This window comes from Embiotoca jacksoni, unplaced genomic scaffold, assembly GCF_022577435.1.
Source record: "Embiotoca jacksoni isolate LCO1_2020_lvr unplaced genomic scaffold, fEmbJac1.0.p SCAF_32, whole genome shotgun sequence".
In the NCBI taxonomy this organism is placed as follows: Eukaryota; Metazoa; Chordata; class Actinopteri; family Embiotocidae; genus Embiotoca; species Embiotoca jacksoni.
The window spans coordinates 1,752,088-1,771,538 of NW_027185384.1; the positions used below are offsets into that span (position 1 = coordinate 1,752,088).

A 19,451-nucleotide genomic window follows, 5' to 3' on the forward strand; every position below is an offset into this window, starting at 1 on the left:
TTCCTTTTCTCCACCCAATTCTTCTGGGTATTCCCCTCTCTGTCATGATGTTAGTGTTATGGTCATACCTATAAAAGGATGCATTTGAGTGTGTTTAATTAACTGAGGCTTTAATTAATCCTGACTGGGGTCGTGGTTGATGGGGGGTAAAGCCAATGCCAAGCAGGAATCACCAGGATAAAACTAGCTGCACCATTTAATAGGGGACCAACAGAGTGCATTAATAGCGTGCCTGGGAGATCAGTGATCTGAAAATGGCTTTCTATTTTTAGCTTGCCTTATGTTTAAAATCTATTGTAAATTGTTGGGACAATCTATAACACAGCAACTGGGTTAGAATAATGTGAAACAAATCAATATGTATAAATTGAAGTAAATTTCTTTGGTCATGACTTCACTTCCTATTTAATTTTGATAATACCACAGTGATTTTAAGAGGCAGCATGGAAATTTCTTCGCTACAGCAGGGGGGCTCTCAAGGGGGGAGCTGCTGCAACAGGCTGCCACTAGCGCAGCGCCAGGTAACCTGACCTGAGGTGCATCTTTTTGGATGATGGGAGGAAGCCGGAGAACCCGGAGAGAACCCACGCAAGCACAGGGAGAACATGCAAATTCCACACAGAAAGGCCCAGGACCGGATTCGAACCCGGAACCTTTTTGCTGTGAGGCGACAATGCTAACCACTGCACCACCGTGCCTCCCAATGGCAGCAAATATTTACTAAAGTGTTTTTTCCAAGTAATCCCTCCAGGATGCAGTTTAAAATGTTAATAAGTTGTCAATAAATAAATTTTGGGCAGATTCTCCACAGCCCTTTTCCAAAAGATAAGTCATCAAATGATTACCAAGGAGTTATCTTAAATTTTTTTTTTAAAAAAAGGTATTATTTGCGGCATAGCAACCCAGAAGTTGTTTTTATTCTGTGCTCATAAATTATCTTTAAAACATTAATAAATGATTTATGAAAGACTCTATTAAGACAAAAACAATAATGTAAATGCTAAATATCCCTTTAGCTAATGCCTATATATATTATGTTAGATTAAATGAGTTTGATCTTCAACTTAGTCTAAATCTAGTATTTAATTATTGAATTTGAATTTACCTCCAATTCAAAAAACGCTTTTAATTACATGTCTCACAAAAGAATAAAGAGTTCATTTGTATTTGTATTATCAAACTGTTAAAGGCCATGAAAATAAAGAGCCTATTACAATGAGGGATAGGATCCTCCAACAAAACAAACTTTTCTGCCAAAACTGGAACAATTTTGATTATTTTTAATGGAAAATTGTAAAACTCAAAGAGATGCCTCCTCCTCACCGAGAGAGGGTGTGCGTGCATGGGAGGATTCTCGGTCCACCCCACTGCAATCACCTCTTGCCTTGACCAGACCGATGTGCAGCAGCCGGACAGATGTCGGGATGCGACTGTCATCAGCGGAGGAATTTGGAGTATTAGCGACCATGCAGGTGGAAAGAGCAGTCTCAATAAACAGATAAATAGGGCGGAAAACCAGGCGGCTGTGGATGCAGATAACAAAACAACGCGGCACCCATCAGTGTGATTTACAGTCCAGTTGGCGTTGGTGTGGTTGGTGGCGGATTAATAACCAGTCATAAAGAAGAGGGAGGTTAGGATTGTGTGTTGCAGGAAGACGAGCGTGAAGGCAGTGATAGAGGAGAGGACGGAAGAGAGAGGGGGAGACTGTAAAAGAGAGAGAGGGGAGTAGATAAAGCCAGAGTCGGCGTCATGAGCTCCGCACTGCCTTACAACTCGCTCTCAGCTCGGCCGAGTCCCAGCAGACGAGTTTTGGATTGGGAACACGAGCAGCTAGCCGTGCGACGACTGTCTTCCCCACAAAGTCTCGACCTGCTCAGTCCTCCTCCTCTTCCTCGTCGACCCTCTGCCATCCCTGCCTACCTGCTATCTCCATACCACGAGCCAGAGGAGCACTTCCACCAGCACCAGCTTTTATCCTTGTCCGTGGGCTCAGAAGCCTCCCTGGCGCCCCCTGCGCCTCCACCTGTGGGTGCTACCCCACCTTGCTGCCGCCCAGTGGGAGTCATGCACCTCCTGCGTCTGGGCCTCCTGGCCTTCAGCTGCGTCTTCTGGGCAGCTGGCTTGGCGATCTTCACGCTGGGTGTATGGGCTCAAATATCCCTGGCGGACTACGTGCTGCTGTCTGCCAACCGTTACCCCAACGCCCCGCTCATCCTTCTGTCCACAGGTGCTGCTGTCACCGCCTGGGGCTTCCTGGGTTGTCTGGGGGTGGCCGCGAACCTACCCTGCGTTCTAAGGGCCTATGGTTTCGTTCAGCTTGCTGCACTTGTGGCTGGTTTGGCAGCTGGACTCTCGGGCCTCTTCTACCGCGAAGACATTGCCGGAGGATTTCGCAGCGGCTTACAGCGAGCAGTGGCCGGCTACACAGAGGATGAAGGCCGTGCCGATGCTTTAGACAGCCTACAGAGGGCCTTGGAGTGCTGTGGAGCCGACGGTTGGCGCGACTGGCTTTCATCGGACTGGGCTATCCAACATATGACCTTCTTTCCCAACGAGAATGGCACATCGGTGTCCCTGCCGGATAGCTGCTGTGTGAGGCGCAGAGGTTGCAAGAATCGGCCTCTTCTGTCAGATGATAGCGAAGGAGTTGTTGCTGCAGGAATCCATCCACACGGCTGCTTCCGCAAAGTCTTCAGCTTGGTCAACGACAACGTCTTCCACATTGCTGCCACCGTATTGGGGTTAGCCTTCATACAAATTGGAGGGATTGCCCTGGCTTGTCTACTGGCCAACAGACTGGCACCAAGGCAGCATCGACACGTCGTGGCTCATTAATAGTCAATCCAATTAATTGGGCAAGCTACTCAAGGGATTGATCAATTTGTTGACAACTTTGATCCGGAATGAACAGTGCCATTTGAGTAATAGAGATGCAAAGTGGGGTGAAGTATTTTAGGTATTCAGGCTTCTGAAAGTAAAAGTCTCTTTCATATTCATCTAATGTCAAATGAAAGGCATTTGGAGGCCTTCTAAGGCTCGTATAAAGTAACTAAACAAATCCAGAATCTGCTTTAGGACACTTCTGGTTCTTTGACAAAACAAAGGTACAAACATGTGTACATAAAACATAAGGCAGAAAATCAACTATAACTCATGTTGAGCCTTTCAGCAAGAAACGTCCAGTTAAAATCTTGTTAGGAGCATCACTACCGGCAATAAAAACAAAAAATTGTTTTTGCAAAAACCTGGTTCTAATGGTAAAGTAACAATTTCGAGTCTGTTGCATTATCTTTGCCCACGTCTCTGGTGGAACAACTACTGCAGGTCATCTCAGTTACCATTATCTTACCTCAGTCAGCAATTATTAGTGACTTAACAGACATTTATCTAATTAAGCATTTCAAGATTATTACTTTAACTTGAATAGTTAGAATCAAATTCACGTCTCACTTTGCAGTTGTATCACACTCACTGGTTTCAGCCTGATTTCACTGACTGAACAATTTTTCTGATATTTAATGTGAATAGAAGGTGTCTCCAATTTTTTTTTTTTGTGTGTGTGCTACATGCAGAGGGGAAGTATGATATCGAAAACTAGGGTTACATCACGTTAGGCAACACACTTTAAACCTCACTAGATGGCAGTACAAGAAGACTTCCCTTGTTAGTTTTTCCTGACATTGTTCAGGAAATGTTTAAATGATGGCATGAATTAATATACTTCAATCTCCATACACTGTAAAAAAAAAAAATTAAAAAAAAAATTCTGAATTTAACATGTTCAGATCATTTGATCTTTTGGACTTTCCCTCCTTTGGTACATCTTGCACAGGAATGTTGACCAGCAGTTTCCCTCTGAGATTATTTAGTCTGCCTGCATTCAACAGATGTTTATATCTACATCATCTGGTTTCTCCATCGTAAAGATGACTGTACTCGAATGGAATATATTGCTCTGTGGTATTCTGTGCTGCTTGTACACCTAACAGACTAAAGTCTACCGTGTTAAGTGCTGTGGTTAGAGATTTTGTGAGATTATGACTGCTGTGAAATTGTTTTATTGCAGATGTCACTGTGTTGTTGGATGTTCTGAAGCACATCGATGAAATTCACAAGAGTTGTAACCTATTGCATGACCCATCATGTGCAGCCCACTAGCATGAAAACGTAAGAACTTTGGAGATCATATTTGGGAAATATCTTTATTCTCTTTGTCTGTATTAGAATATTAGAATTATTCTGTAAACATGAAGCTAAAACCAGAAGGCGGTTAGCTTAGCTTAGCATAAAGGCTGAGACTAGAGAGGAACAGCAAGCTTGGCTAGAAGTGCTTTGTTTTTTGTTTCATTCATACAAAAATGTAAAGTTTAGCTCAATTTTTATAAGATATGAGCGTGGCTTCAATCTTTTAAGCAAAGTTTCCGTAAGAAACCAAACGATTGTATTTCTAAAAACTATTTCTTCAGTGAATTTGACATATTAACTTGTTGTACATGTTTTAGGAATGCTATTCATTCATATGCTTGTTATTTATCCTTCCTTCCAACCTTATCTTCCCTGTCTTGGTTATGCTGTATTATAACTCTTCATTGTAATGTATTATATATACACATACAATAATGTATAATCTATTGTAATAATCACCAACAGTGCAAAAAAGCATGACTGAAACTGTAAACTATGTCTGTCATCTTTGCCATATATCAGGATATGATATTGATTAGACACTGGGACTGGCAATGTCAAGGCCTGCTGTCCTTGAATGTGTTAAATATATAAATGGCAACAACATTCTTGTAATGACGTACAACAAACACCATGCAGTCATGTCGAGCATTGATGAGGCACATAGTGCAATAAACATCTTTTGAAGCACTCTACCGTTTTTTTTGTTTTTTTCCTCTTTAAGTTTAAATAATGTCATTCATCCTGAAAAGATGTAAGCTAGAACCTCCTCTCTGTATTTTAAAGAGCTTTAGAAACAGCTCTCTGGCTTTATTTTAGGTGAAAGGCCATGCTGGAAGGGTGCCAGAGTGGTAAATTGTCATTGCTGGGAGTGGTCAATCCTCATCATCCGAATGACCTCTCATTTCTGCCAGGCACCTGAGATAACGGTGATTACATCTGCCCTTGAATGGAGACAATAGACAGGCCTCCAATGCGCACAGACAGCGTGCGTTGAATAACGGAACACATCAGCCTGACCCAGCATTGATTAGTTTATGAAATGCAAAATCACAAATTATAGAACAATATAAACCAGATCATACTTAAAAGAACAAAGTTTACCTTAAAATCTACATATACCAATATTCAGTGACTTCAGTGGCTTTAGGCTATGGCCTTTAAACAATGACACATTTTTTCATGAACTAATTATGCTATTGATTAGCCTACATTAAGCTCTAACAAGGCTCGCAGATGCTGATTACACTGTCCCTATCCAAGCTATTTTGCCTGAGGTTAGGCCATGTCTCCACTAGCAATTTCATCAAACATGAAAACATGAGCTACTTGAACAACACCTTAAGTCTGGGAAACCGTGAGGGGCTTTTTGTTTGCTTGAAAACGGTTTTGGGTTATGCACAACATTTAATGTTCACTTTTCAGTACTTCTATTATACAAAAACAAATGATCACCAGGAAGGACACAAAATGGCTGCAGAGCTGATACAAATGATAGCCTGTATCAGATCTGCAGCAAAGCACAGGAAAAGTGGAGAAACATACAATGACTGAAGTAAATATAAATAATAAAAGAAATCATTAAAATCCTTTAATAATAATCAAAAAGCTAATTTCTTCAGTTGGCAAATTATTAAAGACCTGTTTAAAAATGTAAAAATGTAAAAATGATGCATATTGTGGCGTCCATGAACTTTTCAGATTCTTTATATGCCTTGAGGCTTTCCACACAAATGGGTGTGTCTCTGAACTTTCTGCAAGGCTCCTGAATCTGATAACACGGATCCCTTTTATAGTCAGCTTTTTGTCTGGACAGCAGCACTTTGAGGAAATCAGAGATCCACTCTTTCTTGTCTGAATAAATGGAAATGGTGCTTGGGATATGTCTACGTTTAACTTAGTTTATATTGTTTAAATGCACATTGTTAAAAGCGTAAAATGAAGATAACATCCCAAATCTGTCCGAAAAGTGTTTTCCAGTTTTAAATCGCTTTTTTTAAATTCTGGGAATTTGTGCTGTGGAGGAGTGTGTCGGACTCCAGGCTTTATCTCTACTCTCCGCCTCTGACTATCTTCGGTCTTTTGTAGCTTGCAAAGCAGTTTGTGCTCTGCCCCACATTTTATTTGGCAATTCTCGCCACAACGTCGCTGCGTAAAAGCCGCATGCGTTAGAAATGTAGTTGCTCTGCGCTCACCAAAATGGACCTAAAATCCGAACTCCTAAAGTCAATCTGGTACGCTTTCACATCGCTGGATGTGGAGAAGTGCGGGAAAGTGTCCAAATCGCAGTTAAAGGTAAGCAGCAAAGTGTGTTGGTTATTTTAAGATCAGGAAACAGAGACCGGGATGCGTCCACTGGACAGTACAGAAACGGGCTCAAATGGTGTGTTTGTTATATCGCTGTCTTCCATTTATCTTACTTTTTGTCCGACTGAAGACAAACCAGAACGCACCAGAAGTGGTCTTTGCATGTTGTGACACATTTGCTGTGAATCAATGTTGTAATCTGAGGAGGATTTAACACACAGTCGTGAAAGTTCACAAACAAATTTGAAATTGCATTTCTTCCCTGTTAAAGTTGGAGGTGAAGTGCTCGAGCTCAAAGTCCAACCTGTGGCCCGAAAACAAATAGTGACTTAACACCACCTCTGTTAGGATTTTAAATAAAAGACAACAACAATAGAGATTTAACGATCTTTCCTCCTCAGTAGGTGTTATTTTTATTTTTATGTTGCTTTCCATCCAGTCTCTACATTCCTGACTGAACCACCATAGGTGAGAAGAATCCAGGAAAATAGCAGACAGTTGTCCTGACATGCTTAGTCACTGAGGATGAGCTGCCTGTGCTTGTGTGTGTGTGTGTGTGTGTGTGTGTGTGTATGTATGTATGTGTGTTTGTGGGTATATGAAGAAACAGGGAGTGTGCAGAAGACACTATGTGCTGACCATTTAAAGTGACTCATCTGTCAATATTTACTGTGTTTCCTCTTCAGGTGCTTTCCCACAACTTGTACACAGTGCTGAACATCCCACACAATCCAGTTGCTCTGGAGCAGCACTTCCAGGATGATGATGACGGGCCGGTGTCTGATCATGGCTACATGCCCTACCTCAACAAATATATACTGGATAAGGTACTGTTGGAATAACATGTAATACGTGCACAAAGTTTAAAAAGTTACCCAAAATTCACAATTTTAGTGGTTTCATGGTTCAAATTTCTGGTGGTGATGTACCTATATTGTATTTTAGTTTTTATTTAGTTTTTGTTCTTCTGGGTTATATGTAATTTAAAGCATTGTTGAGTACCAGCCAGACCATCATGTTTTCAGGTTGTTTGTCCGTCCCGTTCTCAACACGATATCTTAGGAACACCTTGAGGGAATTTTTTTCAAATATGGCACAAACGTCCACTCGGACTCGAGGATGAACCGATGAGAATTTGGAGGTTAAAGGTCACTGTTTGTGAATTCATACTCTAATTATTACGGAATTTCACACAAATGTCTAATAGGATAAAAGGTCGAAGGTCAACTTCGCTCTACCATCATGATGTTCTACAAAAACCATATACATTTGGTCATATTCTGAATTGATGACACTAACCTTGCGTGTCCATCTTGAAGCTGTGGTGATTGTATATATTTTCTGTGCTGACAGGTTGAGGATATGTGTGTATGACTCGACTCGGTTGTTACATTTCTTACAATCAGAGCTGCTCTGGAGGCAGAAATGATTGCTTAGGTTAAATCTCAGTGGGTGGAGCGGGTTTCCATAAATCAGGGTTTGGTTTAGTAGAAAGTAAAAATCAAAAACTGGTTAATGGATTTTATTACCTGTTATGTAAAACTAATCTGGTTAATTAAACTAATCTGGCAATTATTTTTTTCTGTTTTGTGCAGGTCAAAGAGGGGATGTTTAACAAGGAGAAGTTTGATGACCTGTGCTGGATGATGACCATGAAGAAGAACTATAGAGGGCCACTACAGGGGGGGCTTCTATCAGAGAGAGACTGTTTCAAACTCTTCTGTTTATTCAACCTCCTGTCTGAGGACCGTTACCCTTTGGTGATGATACTAGAGGAGGTAAAAGATGCTGAGAAGAGATTCAAATTTAATGTGTGAAACGGGAATTTGTTGAATTTATTATAAGGATTTCTTTGAGACCTGGTTGGCTAGGGGTTTGGTGAGAAGGCTCAAGTCCATACTAATTTTATTTAATGGACTTTCTACCACTCTGACTATTAAATCTATAATACGGTGCTAAAAAGGTCTTCCTTAACATCCCCAAAACAAATAAAGACATCTAGAGGAAACAAGAAAACCCCAAAGTAGTTTTTGGCAGTTACATGAGTTGCTTTTACCATGACTGAACAGAATGATCTACATGCGCCTACATTTTTTTCAAGTGCAAGTGTAAGTAAGTTAATGAGTCTCTTCCTTCCTGCACTTCCTCCATAATGCTTTTGGTTTCCTGTAGACAGAGACAAAAATAAACACTACAATCAACACAGTGGCCTTCCCCTGCAAAGGTTTATTATATAAATATGTCAGCAGACTGTCTGTGTTGGTCAATACAAGCAAAAACCGTGATATTTTGTCCAAATACTATCATACTATTTAATATTTGAATGCTTTTAGGTGGAGTACCTCCTCAAGAAGATCTCCACAGCCATGAGCCAAGAGTGGGATGGGAAGCATATGGACAACTTGATATCCCAGGAGGCCGCGGTGCGGGAAGAGGGCATGTCTGTGTGGACCTTCCTGGAGCACATGGGTACGGGTCGGCTGCTGAGGGTCACCAGTGGAGAGGCCTTCAGTCTGGCTTTGGATGAAGTGTTTCTGGAGATGTACCACAATGTCCTCAAGAGGGTGAGTCGCGCTGCGTCCTAGTAGCCAATTTGTCCGCTCTCTAGATATTTTTTTGTTCTTTCTAAGCTTGTCCCTTGTTTTGCAGGGTTACATGTGGAAAAAAGGACACGTGCGCAGGAACTGGACTGAGCGTTGGTTTGTACTGAAGCCCTCCTCCATGGCTTACTACGTCAGTGAGGACTTAAAGGACAAGAGAGGGGAGATCCAGCTGGATAGGAACTGTGTCATAGAGGTTGGCGAGGAGACGTAAAATAAACTCTGCATGTTTAAGCCGTTGGTAGGACTGTGACCCATCCACACTGTAGGTTACACTTTATCTGAGCCTGACTAGCTCCTCCTTCTCTTTCAGCCTATTCCAGACAGGGAAGGGAAGCGCTGCATGTTGTGTGTGAAAACCCACAGCAAAACCTACGAGATGAGTGCGTCTGATCAGAGACAGAAGGTCGAGTGGATTCAAGGTGTGTTGGTGTGTATGAGTAGAAACACACAGACCACGTCATACATTAACTACACTGATTTATAATGTGTGGTGGCTGCTGTGCTATCATTTGTAATTTAAGGCACTGAAGTGTCATACATGTATGTTACATTGCGCAGGATGTCTTTTTTTTAAGCAAAATATTTGTTGGTTGCAGCTTTTCAAACATGAGGATCTGATGCTTTTTTGAATCATACATGATACTGTAGGAAATATTCTTTGGTTAATCAGTTAGCGAAAAAATTTCCCCTCGGGGATTAATAAAGTAACTACCTAACCTAACCTAACCTTAATCAAGAAAATGATTTGCAAACAAGTCGATAATGAAAATAATCATTCTCTGATAATATATTTATTAAGCTGGGATCAGGTAGAAGATGCAACATGCAACATGCCGAGTCTTCTGAAGCTTTTCGGAAGTAAAAGCAGTTCCGCATGTTGAAAGTTAGAAAAGAGCACAAGGTCAGGACTTGTTTGGGTTATGTTCACTGCCTGAACATATTCGTCCAGACTTCACTACATTTTTACAGCCTTGAATTGTGACAGAGACATTTTTTTGCAGAAGAACTGTTTCCGTAGTTTTTCTCATGTAAAACAATGTCTACTCCAGCAACAGTGGACATGACTGTTCACTCTTATTATCAAAGCAAATTTGGTGGTTATTAAGTCTGTTCTTTCTCTGTTGGTGGTGGCTGATCTCGGTGATAATGGGGACAAGTCTTTTTCAAAGATGGATTCTTTATAATTAAAAAAAATTCAATTCTGGACGTGTTAAGCCATAAAGGAATACTTTTTTTTATTTTTATTTTTTTTTTATTATGTATTAATATAAACAAATATGTATTACTCTGCTGTTCGTTTTAGTCCAAGCAATCCTACATCCCAACTTACATTAGGATTTTTATGTGTGTGTTTTTTGTTCCCTCTCCAGCCATTCAAACAGCCCTCCGTCTTCAGAGAGAGGTAAAGTCTTCCTTTCACCAGGAACTCAAACTGAAGAGGCGGGTCCATCGGGAACACAGCCAGGGAGAGCGCATTCGGAGCGCCCACAGCAGCTGCAGCAGCCGCAGCAGCCAATCAGATGACCTGAATATCCCAGACATGGAGAGGATGGAGAAAGAGAGGGACAGGCAGGATTTAGAGATTGAAAGCATCATCCAGGTAAGGACAGTTAATGACTTTAAAACCACCTGACAATAAAAACACAATAGCATTAAATATATTTATATCTTGATCCCTATAAATCTGTGAAGCATGCGCGGGAATTAGAAACTCGCCGAAAGGAGGCCGAAGAGTTAGAGAGGCAGAAACAGAGGGAGGTGCAGATGGAGCTGGAGAGGCAGCTGAAAGAGGCGGAGACGGTAAGAAAAAGTTATCCAGGTGACAACATTTATTTACAATTCTTCAGAAATACAATTTGGAGTTCATCTCATTGACTTTGATCTCTGAAAACTGCAGCAAAACACTGGCATTATAAAACCCAGGCTTCACCTTTATTGATTTGGAGAAATGGTTACGACATTCCTGGAAAAGGTGATTCAGGAGTAGGTCAGTTCTTTCCACTCAGTCGGTGTGTGTGTGTGTGTGTCCAGCTGAGAGACAGCATGCAGGCCGAGATGCAGGAGAAGGAAAAGGAGGCTGAGCAGCAAAAGAAGAGGATCCAGGGGTTGGAGCTGACGCAGCAGGAACTGGAGGCTGCTCTGACCGTGGAGATCCAGGCTCGGATGGAGGAGGAGCGGGTTAGACAGGAGCTGGAGAGGTAACAACGCTTTAGAAACTCCTCTTTCCATTCTGTAATTCGTCATCTTACTTCTATTTGGGCCATTTAGTTTATATTTTGGCACCATTAAGAGTATGGTGAATTAGCTATTAGCAGTGACACATTGCTGGATTAATCTAATCCTAAAGAAAACTTTCAAACATGATCTTATCATCATGCTTTTTTAATGATCTATTTGTGATGTAAAACTGGGTTAATGATGTCTTTGGAAAGTGCGAGTCCAAGCTCCTTCTCCTTCATCCCTTCTCCAGGTTGCTGCTGGCGGAAGAGGAGAAGAAGAAGCAGTTCCAGGTCCTCCAGGAGCAGCAGATGACCTTGCAGGGCCTCAGCACTATAGAGGAGGCCTCCGACGGCAGCACGGACGAAGATACCCCGTCAGCCCTCTACTCAGCCTCTCAGGAGCTCCAGGATCTGCGGGCATCTCGCAAGAGGAGCCACCAGCGCCTCGAGGTGCATTTTGGTTGTCTCAATGTGCAGCATAACATTTAATGCTTTGATATAACAACACTGATGAGGCTGCTTGTTTTATTTTTCTGATTCCAGGAGGTCCAGGAGAAGCTGAGGAATGCCAGTCAACACGTGCGGCACTGGAACGTCCAGCTGAACCGCCTGATGACGCCCATTTCTCCTGGAGGTGCAGTATGCTCTTTGCCTGGTCTGTTTGAGGCTGATCTGAAGGGCAACACAACAACTTCTAATCTAATTTTAAGCCTCAGCTTTCAGGGCCAAGGTCAAACCCAGTGTCAGCAAAAATGCTCCTAATTGAAATCAGAGTAAGGAGTAACAGTCTCTGCCTTTTTTAGGTGTAACAATAGGAATCATTTTATATATTTATGACTTTAGTAATCAACATTTTTTTTAAATATGTTCAGAAATATTTAAAAGCAGACCACAGACAAGAAGGATGAAACAACGACCAAAAAATAATTTTAAAAAAAAGAAGTTTAAAACATAGTTAAACTTTAAGAAAAGGGTTTACTGATCTCTGTGTGGGCTCAACCTATCCTTTGCATCTCACTACATTTAATTCACAAGATTTTATTTACTTTAATATTTAATTTTCTGTCTGTAAGAGTTTGACTTTAAGACTTTTTACGCTGTAAAATGCTGTATTTGGGTTTAAACCTTCAAGTCATTTCTTTCTACGATGACTTTGCATTTACAAACTAGTTGATTGGATCTTTTATCTAACATCTTGATCCCCAAAATTCACATAGTGACAGACTATATTGGGTGTACTGTACACTTTAAAAAACAAATGACTTCTTTCCTGGATAACGGTGTAACTCTCCAACTAATTTCATTTAAATCTGTCTGCTAACAAAAACACCCTACATATAAATAGGAATTAACAGTTGTATTTAATTATTTTTTTAGAACGTTTGCAGCATCGTCTTTTATCAACGAAGATTTGTCCTAAAACGGAGGGAGCACTGGCCAGCAACGAGTTCATCTCTAAATTTAAGCTTGGAGCCAATCAGAACAGCCGGATACGAGAAGGTGGTGAGAGGCTCGGCGAGAGGCTGGAGGAGCGGCTGGAGGCCGCCAACCTGTCCGACGAATCAGACGAATCGCAGGGAGGAACCAACGGACAAATGTGATCACTGTGTTGACAGCTAGACGTTCAAAAAACAGAAAAGAAATTCTTCATTTGTGTAAGACTGAGAGTGGAGTGTAAAAAAGGGAAACGATATTAACAACATGAAAAGCATTGTATGATATTTATATTTTGAATTGCAAGTTAACGTGGAGACTGATGATGACAACCACTATGTGATTTAATGAAAACACATCTGACTAAGATCAAGAGATTTACAGTTTTGTACAATAAAAATTTTCAGTGAATAATAAAATGTTTTTGTGATATTTGTCATTTTGTTTACGTATCCATTTGAAATAGTACAACCTCTGCTATTTTATTGCTTTTCTATTGTTCTATTATTATCTTATTGCTTCTGTATGCTGCTGTAGCGAAAAAAATTTCCCCTCTGGGATTAATAAAGTAACTACCTAACCTAACCTAACCTAGTACAGCTCAAATTAAAGATTAATCAGGAGGCAGAATTTCTTTCGAGTTTATTCTTTTTTTACAATTTCTCTACTGTAATTTAATGATCGAACCAACATTATTATTATCATTATTATTAGTAGTATTTATCATTATTATTATTAGTCATGCCTGACGACAAATATTGAAGCTACTATATAAATATAACCATGACGCATTCTGGACTGAGGTGGCGCTGCTGCGTAAAGGCGCCGAAAAGTCAACAGGAAGTAAAGTAAAACAAACTCCAAACAACATGGCGGCTCCCGTTGTACTTGCCATGCCGAGCAGAGTTGAGGCTTGTGTTTAGTCAAAGTTGACTGTTTTGTTCCCTTTCAGTTTATCCAGTCGGGTTGTGGGTCTGTTTTAGGGCGCGAAGACACTGTTAGGTGAGGGACATGCTGCCGTCAGTGTTCGTCAGTGTGACAGCAGCCACCAGAGGGAAGGTCAGGTCGCTGCTCTCTCTGGCCAGGAGACTCTCCTCCAGCCACCCCGGCGGCGGTTCCCCGGGTGGAGCTCACCGTCCCGCGCCCGACAGCCCCGCTTCCCCCCCGGACACCCACTCGCCCGCGGCCCCGGAGCGGAGGCTCAGAAAAAAACCCAGTGGCTGCTCCGTGCTGCTCTTCCCCGGCCAGGGCAGCCAGTTCGTGGGCATGGGCAGGGGACTCCTGAAGTACCCCAACGTCAAAGAAATGTTCTCCGTGGCGCAGAAGATCCTCGGCTACGACCTGCTGGCTCTGTGCCTGGAGGGGCCCGAGGAGGAGCTGCAGAAGACGGTTCACTGCCAGCCGGCGGTGTTTGTCACGTCCCTGGCTGCGGTGGAGAGACTCCACCAGGAAAACCCAAAGGTAGCTGAAGCTCTCTCAGCAGGTTGTTTATAAACGAAGAAAAATTAAAAAAAATATATATATATTTTTATTTTCTACATTATTGGAAATTCAGTCAATTTAAGTTTTGGACTGTTTGGTGAACACAAATAATAAATGTAATGTCTCTCTGTGGACGTTTTTACTTTTGTAATTTGTTTTTAATTTACTAAACACCTCATTAAAAAAAAAACTACATTTAATGATGATTAAAAAAACATGTATAAGTTACGACTACGTTAGTCCTATTCTACAGTATTTTTGTCATTTGTTTAATTTATATTTTCCTTTGTTTACATCAGTCTACAACAGTTTACAAAGCCAAGCTTTGATAATACATATAAAGATATTTTTTACTGTTGCCAGTAGCAATATCACGACATAAAAGTTGCCCATTGAAACTATATTTTGTATTTTTGTCTCATTCTTGCCGTGTATTTTGTTGATTATTTTAGTGATTTAATTAAATTATACATTAATGGTCAAACAATTTGCTTTGAATTGTTTTTTGTTTTCGCGCTTCTCATTTCTGTCCACAGGCGGTGGAGACGTGTGTTGCCACTGCAGGTTTCAGCGTCGGAGAATTTGCTGCTCTCGTCTTTTCTGGTGCCATGAACTTCGCAGAAGGTAAAATTACACGTTTTCTACTTTTGTACACGTACATCAGTTAAAATCTTAGGGAGGAAAATGACACTTATTTAACTCCCGCTGCGTCTTGTAGCTCTGTATGCTGTGAAGGTGCGTGCAGAGGCAATGCAGGAAGCGTCAGAGCTGGTTCCCAGTGGGATGCTGTCCGTCGTTGGCAGACCTCAGGCTCAGTATAAATACGCCTGTCTGCAGGCTAAAGAGCACTGCAGGAGTCTGGGGGTGGAGGAGCCCGTGTGCTCGGTGGCCAACTACCTTTTTCCGGACGGCAGGGTCATCGCAGGCCACCAGCAGGTATGGAGCATGACCTCGTGAGTTGACCTCTGTTGGTCTCGTGTATGAAAAAGAACCGTGAGAGCTGCTCTCCTTCATCGGAGTCGTGTCGTCTCTCCAGGCTCTTGATTTCCTCCAGAAGAACGCGCGACGTCTGCAGTTCATGCGGACCAAACCTCTCCCGGTCAGCGGAGCTTTCCACACCGCGCTGATGGCGTCGGTCGCTGAACCCCTCAGAGAGGTGCTCAGGCAGGTGGAGGTCAGTCCAGCACCACGGCTACACTTTTAAAGCCACAGCAGTCTCACACTGATGTTTCTTCCATGACAACCCACCATACTCACCCTGACCCAGACAGGTGCATCTAATTTAATACAAAACCTATGATCAACCTCCCAGGAGGGTACAAATTGCAATCACTGTTGTTTTCACGGTTATGAATTTCATTTGTAATTTGCAACCCCACCAGCAGCCTTTTTTGTTCACTTGCACACCTCGTCTCTGAGTTTGCACGTGTCACCTGACGCCTGAGCTTCCCTCCCGTTCAGGTGCGACGCCCCGAAATCAACGTCTACTCCAACGTTGACGGCAAGCGCTACATGAGCGAGAGCCACGTGCGCAGGCAGCTGGTGAAGCAGCTGGTGTCGCCCGTGAAATGGGAGCAAACCCTGCACGAGATCTACGAGCGGACGCAGGGGGAGACTTTCCCTCACACCTACGAGGTCGGACCTGGAAAGCAGCTGGGCGCCACACTGCAGAAGTGCAACATGAAGGCGTTCAGGACGTACGATCACGTGGTCGTCACCGCGTATGAAGATTGAGGCGTGGACTCAAATGGCTCTGTCCTGCAAGTTTATTACTGTGTGATTAAATCAAGTTATTATTTTTTTTTTTTATTGATGACGATGTCAAGTTTTGTTAATATCAAGTTTATTTGCATCACATGCAAAAGCATTTTCAAATTTGCAACAGAAAGTCCAGCTCCCTTCATTTTATACCAAGCGAGGCTACATATTGTTTGTAAGAATCTCGGCCTCTTAAACCAGTAAGAAACTAATCTGGATACAAAAGACTGCAGGCCAGCAACAGTCCAAAGCAAACATGCTTTTTGACATTAAAACTGTGAACCAAAATCTCACTGCTACAATATACTGGCCAACTGCCTGGACAACACTAAATCTGATTTATATAACGCCCCAGTTTCCCTGATTATTTTACAGTAGATTTCCCTCCTTCTGTTTCCTGTTATCTTGCCCAAAAGGTTGTTCACAGTCTTCGCCGTGAACTTCAATACCGTTTATTAAAATATTATAAAAACAGAAGTTAAAGTAAACAGCAGAGAGAAAAAAAATCAGCTATAATTGTCACTCATTTGCAAATTTGTTTTTGTAAAATGGCCGAAAAGACCTGCTTATGGCCCTTTAGGCGTCCCGCTCCATCCATAGTGCACCAAATATGGTCACTGCAGCCACCAGTGCCACAGTCACGAGTGCTCCTCTGGTCCAGCCAGCGCCGGCTACTGGTTTGACAGCGGACACCTGTGAAGCCCAAAATTATACTATTCTGAATATTTCACTACTTTTGAGCAGCAATTTGTGAAAGCAGAGATTCAGTGAGTTATATTTGTGCCATAGAGATAGATTAGAAGGAGTTACCCAGGCTGTCAAGGCCTCCGCTCTGAGGACACCTCGTCCAGGCGCAGCGCTCGCTATCCAGGCCTTCACCGCAGCAGACAGGCCCTGAAGGCCCCACAGCTGAGCGTGGATATCCCTGACGGGGGGGCGAAACAACATGTTATAGCCAATCACACGAAGATTTGATTATTGAAATCAAATTAAAAGGGGCATTTTGGGGTTTTATACCGATAGATGGTCCGTGTCAGCGCCTGCGCAGGCCTCAGCAGGCGTAAGTGGGTCCAGTTCAGCTGTCTGCTGGTCCACTCCCGGTCTAACTGGTCTCCGAATGCAGCCAACTGGCGGCCAAAGACCCGAGCAGCCCTGTCGCTGATCCTGAAGCAGAAACAGGCAGGAATTATGTTCAGTTACCTAGATTTAAGGTTGTTGTTTTTTTTGTGGGGGATTTGTCAGACAGAAGCTCGATATGAATGTTTGTAGTGATTTTTTTTCACAAAATAATGAGAAAAAATAAAACATAAAAATCCATCATAGACATGGAAGATTCCCCAAACTAAACCCTTCTCTAGATGGTGTTTGTTTTTGGTACGACTGATCCCACATGGTGTGTTTGCTCGAGGCCCAAACTGCCTGATCTGTGTGTTATTGTTGGTATAACAGTCATACTGGAGCGGGTGGGGGAGGAGGGGGAGGGGGGTAAGGAGCTGTACTGTACCTGAGGTTGACATCAGACAAGGTGCTGGTGTCCACCTCACCAGGTCCAGCCTGGAGGGACACGACACGACTCGGCCGTCTTGTTTGTTCCACCATCGTGATTTCTGAGAAGAGACCCAGTGTTATTCAAATAATTCATATTAGTAACGTCATTACAGCCTCGCAGGACAGATCATAGCTCTATAGCTTCTGCGTGTTTGTGTGTTATCTCTGCTTGTCTCCCAACGTTCATAAACAGGTTGTGTAAATACTGGGTCATGTGACCAGGATAGGTGGTGGCCATGTTACCGGGGAGGAAAAAAAACAGGCCCTCCGAGGTTTGAAAAGATGACATCACCTGTTGGATTTAGTCCAACGGTCTATCTAATGTATAAATTTCTGCAGCTAAAGTGTGTCTCAGTTCCTTCATGTTTAGGACGAGTTAATGCATTAAACTGTACATCAAATTAATTTTTTTATCACTGTAGATGTAAGATTTGTTATTTTTGACCTATAGCAACAAACAGGCTGAAACGGGTTTGTTACCTCCGTGTGCACCTGTCCTGAGATCAGTTCCTGTTGTTCCCGCACTCACGTCCTTTAATGCAAATACTTCAATTTCCATAACTCAAATCAACCAAACTGCCTTTTTATCCCTAGAAACAAAACAACACCGGCCAAAAAGAATCTGCTTACAGGTTTTAGATATTTGTTTGTAGACTAGAGAAAGGTTTCCCGTATGTAATTTCATGGAAGTATATATATATATTTTTTTTAATAGTATTTATAAAATTTTGATGACAAAATACCCTCAAATTGTAACCCTACATGTGGGAAACTCAACAACATAATAAACATGACACCTATGGGATCGTTTATAATCATTACATATGTAACAGCATACAGTAATTTTCCATATTGTCATAACAAAGAGATGAAGTCATCCTTCTCACCCAAAGCAAACAGAGGTCGTTTTGAAGATCATACAAATTGGATCTCCCATAAAAACATTAATTAAACATAAATATTATTACATTTCCGGTTTAACTAGTACACTGTAACATTATGGAATTGGGTTATATTAGATATTCATCGACTCTGAATGCTCTCGTCCTGACGGTAAACAGGTGCATGCAAAAAAAAAAAAAAAAAAAAAAAAGTAAAACTACCTTTTGTGTAGATTAAATCGGACGCCGCCCTGTAATAAACACAATGACATTATAATTAACATTTGTTGGAAACGATTAAATAAATAAATAGTCGTAAGGTGTTTTCAGGTACTTACAGCAGCGTCCTTTAATCTTGTTGCTCTCAGGTAACTGCCTCAGATTTTGTGATTGGCCCCGCCTTTTCCTGCTTCTGCCAATATTGACCACGAGGGGGCAACAAAAGCATCACTACCAGGTGACTCAAGTTTTTTTGATTTCCAAAGTTTTTGTCCCTCATTAAGTAATAATTATTAACAGTTTTTAAAACATAATTCATTTGTTCTACTATCCTTTCCTTTCGTTTTTGGAGGAACTGTTCTCATGGTTCAGAAAACGTTGATACATTTGTATTTATTTTGTCATTTTATTTTTATTTGTTTATTGGTATTTAATGTCTCACGTTATGTGATATTAAGTACTTCACTTTTAGATTTTAAATTGATTGCATGAATGTACACCAAAATATTATAACTTTTGTGGTAATATTAAGTTTGTCTGACTGTTTTATATTTTAAAAAATAAGAAGATGCGACAAAGTTATTACAAAGTTTGTTTCTTATTTCCCCTCTTGTGAAATTTTAGGTTGATATGCAAAATGTATACGTTTCTACGATGCATTAACCGACAGTGTATACAGGAGCACGAAATGGCAAAGATGTGCTTTTCAATACTTAAATAAAAAAAAAGTATATTTTTGTTCTTATAGTAATTTGTACATAGACAGTTCAACACTGACCCCTGCCGGTACGCTGTGGTAATAACACCATGCA

The 19,451-nt window shown here is 41.6% G+C and overlaps 4 protein-coding genes across 6 annotated transcripts; 3 read left to right on the forward strand and 1 right to left on the reverse strand.

The window, feature by feature from the left end:
• The first annotated feature begins 1,423 nt into the window (after positions 1-1,423).
• Positions 1,424-4,869, forward strand: LOC138207563 (tetraspanin-7-like). Its single transcript, XM_069164874.1, has one exon. The coding sequence runs from the start codon at positions 1,753-1,755 to the stop codon at positions 2,836-2,838; it is 1,086 nt and encodes a 361-aa protein (XP_069020975.1). The 5' UTR covers positions 1,424-1,752; the 3' UTR covers positions 2,839-4,869.
• Positions 4,870-6,060: 1,191 nt separating this feature from the next.
• def6c (DEF6 guanine nucleotide exchange factor c) lies at positions 6,061-13,346 on the forward strand. The gene is made up of 12 exons (XM_069164966.1): positions 6,061-6,483; positions 7,182-7,322; positions 8,091-8,273; positions 8,829-9,059; positions 9,145-9,291; positions 9,409-9,517; positions 10,469-10,698; positions 10,791-10,898; positions 11,130-11,296; positions 11,569-11,767; positions 11,861-11,951; positions 12,695-13,346. Exons 1-12 carry the CDS (start codon positions 6,388-6,390, stop codon positions 12,916-12,918), a joined length of 1,926 nt encoding a protein of 641 aa, XP_069021067.1. The 5' UTR covers positions 6,061-6,387; the 3' UTR covers positions 12,919-13,346.
• Positions 13,347-13,615: 269 nt separating this feature from the next.
• Positions 13,616-16,046, forward strand: mcat (malonyl CoA:ACP acyltransferase (mitochondrial)). The gene is made up of 5 exons (XM_069164935.1): positions 13,616-14,212; positions 14,770-14,857; positions 14,952-15,169; positions 15,270-15,407; positions 15,695-16,046. Exons 1-5 carry the CDS (start codon positions 13,763-13,765, stop codon positions 15,965-15,967), a joined length of 1,167 nt encoding a protein of 388 aa, XP_069021036.1. The 5' UTR covers positions 13,616-13,762; the 3' UTR covers positions 15,968-16,046.
• Positions 16,047-16,121: 75 nt separating this feature from the next.
• bik (BCL2 interacting killer) lies at positions 16,122-18,820 on the reverse strand. 3 transcript variants are annotated; one of them, XM_069164938.1, is made up of 7 exons: positions 18,759-18,820; positions 18,643-18,671; positions 18,020-18,071; positions 17,496-17,598; positions 17,009-17,155; positions 16,802-16,916; positions 16,122-16,684 (listed from the first exon to the last, which is right to left on the reverse strand). In XM_069164938.1, exons 4-7 carry the CDS (start codon positions 17,588-17,590, stop codon positions 16,568-16,570), a joined length of 474 nt encoding a protein of 157 aa, XP_069021039.1. In that variant the 5' UTR covers positions 17,591-17,598; positions 18,020-18,071; positions 18,643-18,671; positions 18,759-18,820; the 3' UTR covers positions 16,122-16,567. The 3 variants fall into 3 exon arrangements, with proteins under 3 accessions (XP_069021039.1, XP_069021037.1, XP_069021038.1); XM_069164936.1 differs by having other exon boundaries at positions 18,020-18,129; XM_069164937.1 differs by lacking the exon at positions 18,020-18,071.
• Between the last annotated feature and the right edge of the window lie 631 nt (positions 18,821-19,451).

What these genes read in the sequence shown, in the direction of transcription:
- LOC138207563 (XM_069164874.1), top strand. Translation starts at nt 1,753, where the DNA reads ATGAGCTCCGCACTGCCTTACAACTCGCTCTCAGCTCGGCCGAGTCCC.
- def6c (XM_069164966.1), top strand. Translation starts at nt 6,388, where the DNA reads ATGGACCTAAAATCCGAACTCCTAAAGTCAATCTGGTACGCTTTCACA. An exon ending in AGCTGAAAGAGGCGGAGACG is followed by an intron (nt 10,899 to 11,129) that starts GTAAGAAAAAGT and finishes GTGTGTGTCCAG; the next exon opens with CTGAGAGACAGCATGCAGGC. An exon ending in GTTAGACAGGAGCTGGAGAG is followed by an intron (nt 11,297 to 11,568) that starts GTAACAACGCTT and finishes TCCCTTCTCCAG; the next exon opens with GTTGCTGCTGGCGGAAGAGG.
- mcat (XM_069164935.1), top strand. Translation starts at nt 13,763, where the DNA reads ATGCTGCCGTCAGTGTTCGTCAGTGTGACAGCAGCCACCAGAGGGAAG. An exon ending in TCCACCAGGAAAACCCAAAG is followed by an intron (nt 14,213 to 14,769) that starts GTAGCTGAAGCT and finishes TTCTGTCCACAG; the next exon opens with GCGGTGGAGACGTGTGTTGC. An exon ending in AGGTGCTCAGGCAGGTGGAG is followed by an intron (nt 15,408 to 15,694) that starts GTCAGTCCAGCA and finishes CCTCCCGTTCAG; the next exon opens with GTGCGACGCCCCGAAATCAA.
- bik (XM_069164936.1), bottom strand. Translation starts at nt 18,098, where the DNA reads ATGGAAATTGAAGTATTTGCATTAAAGGACGTGAGTGCGGGAACAACA. An exon ending in TTGTCTGATGTCAACCTCAG is followed by an intron (nt 17,156 to 17,495) that starts GTACAGTACAGC and finishes TTTCTGCTTCAG; the next exon opens with GATCAGCGACAGGGCTGCTC. An exon ending in CTGACACGGACCATCTATCG is followed by an intron (nt 16,917 to 17,008) that starts GTATAAAACCCC and finishes CCCCCCCGTCAG; the next exon opens with GGATATCCACGCTCAGCTGT.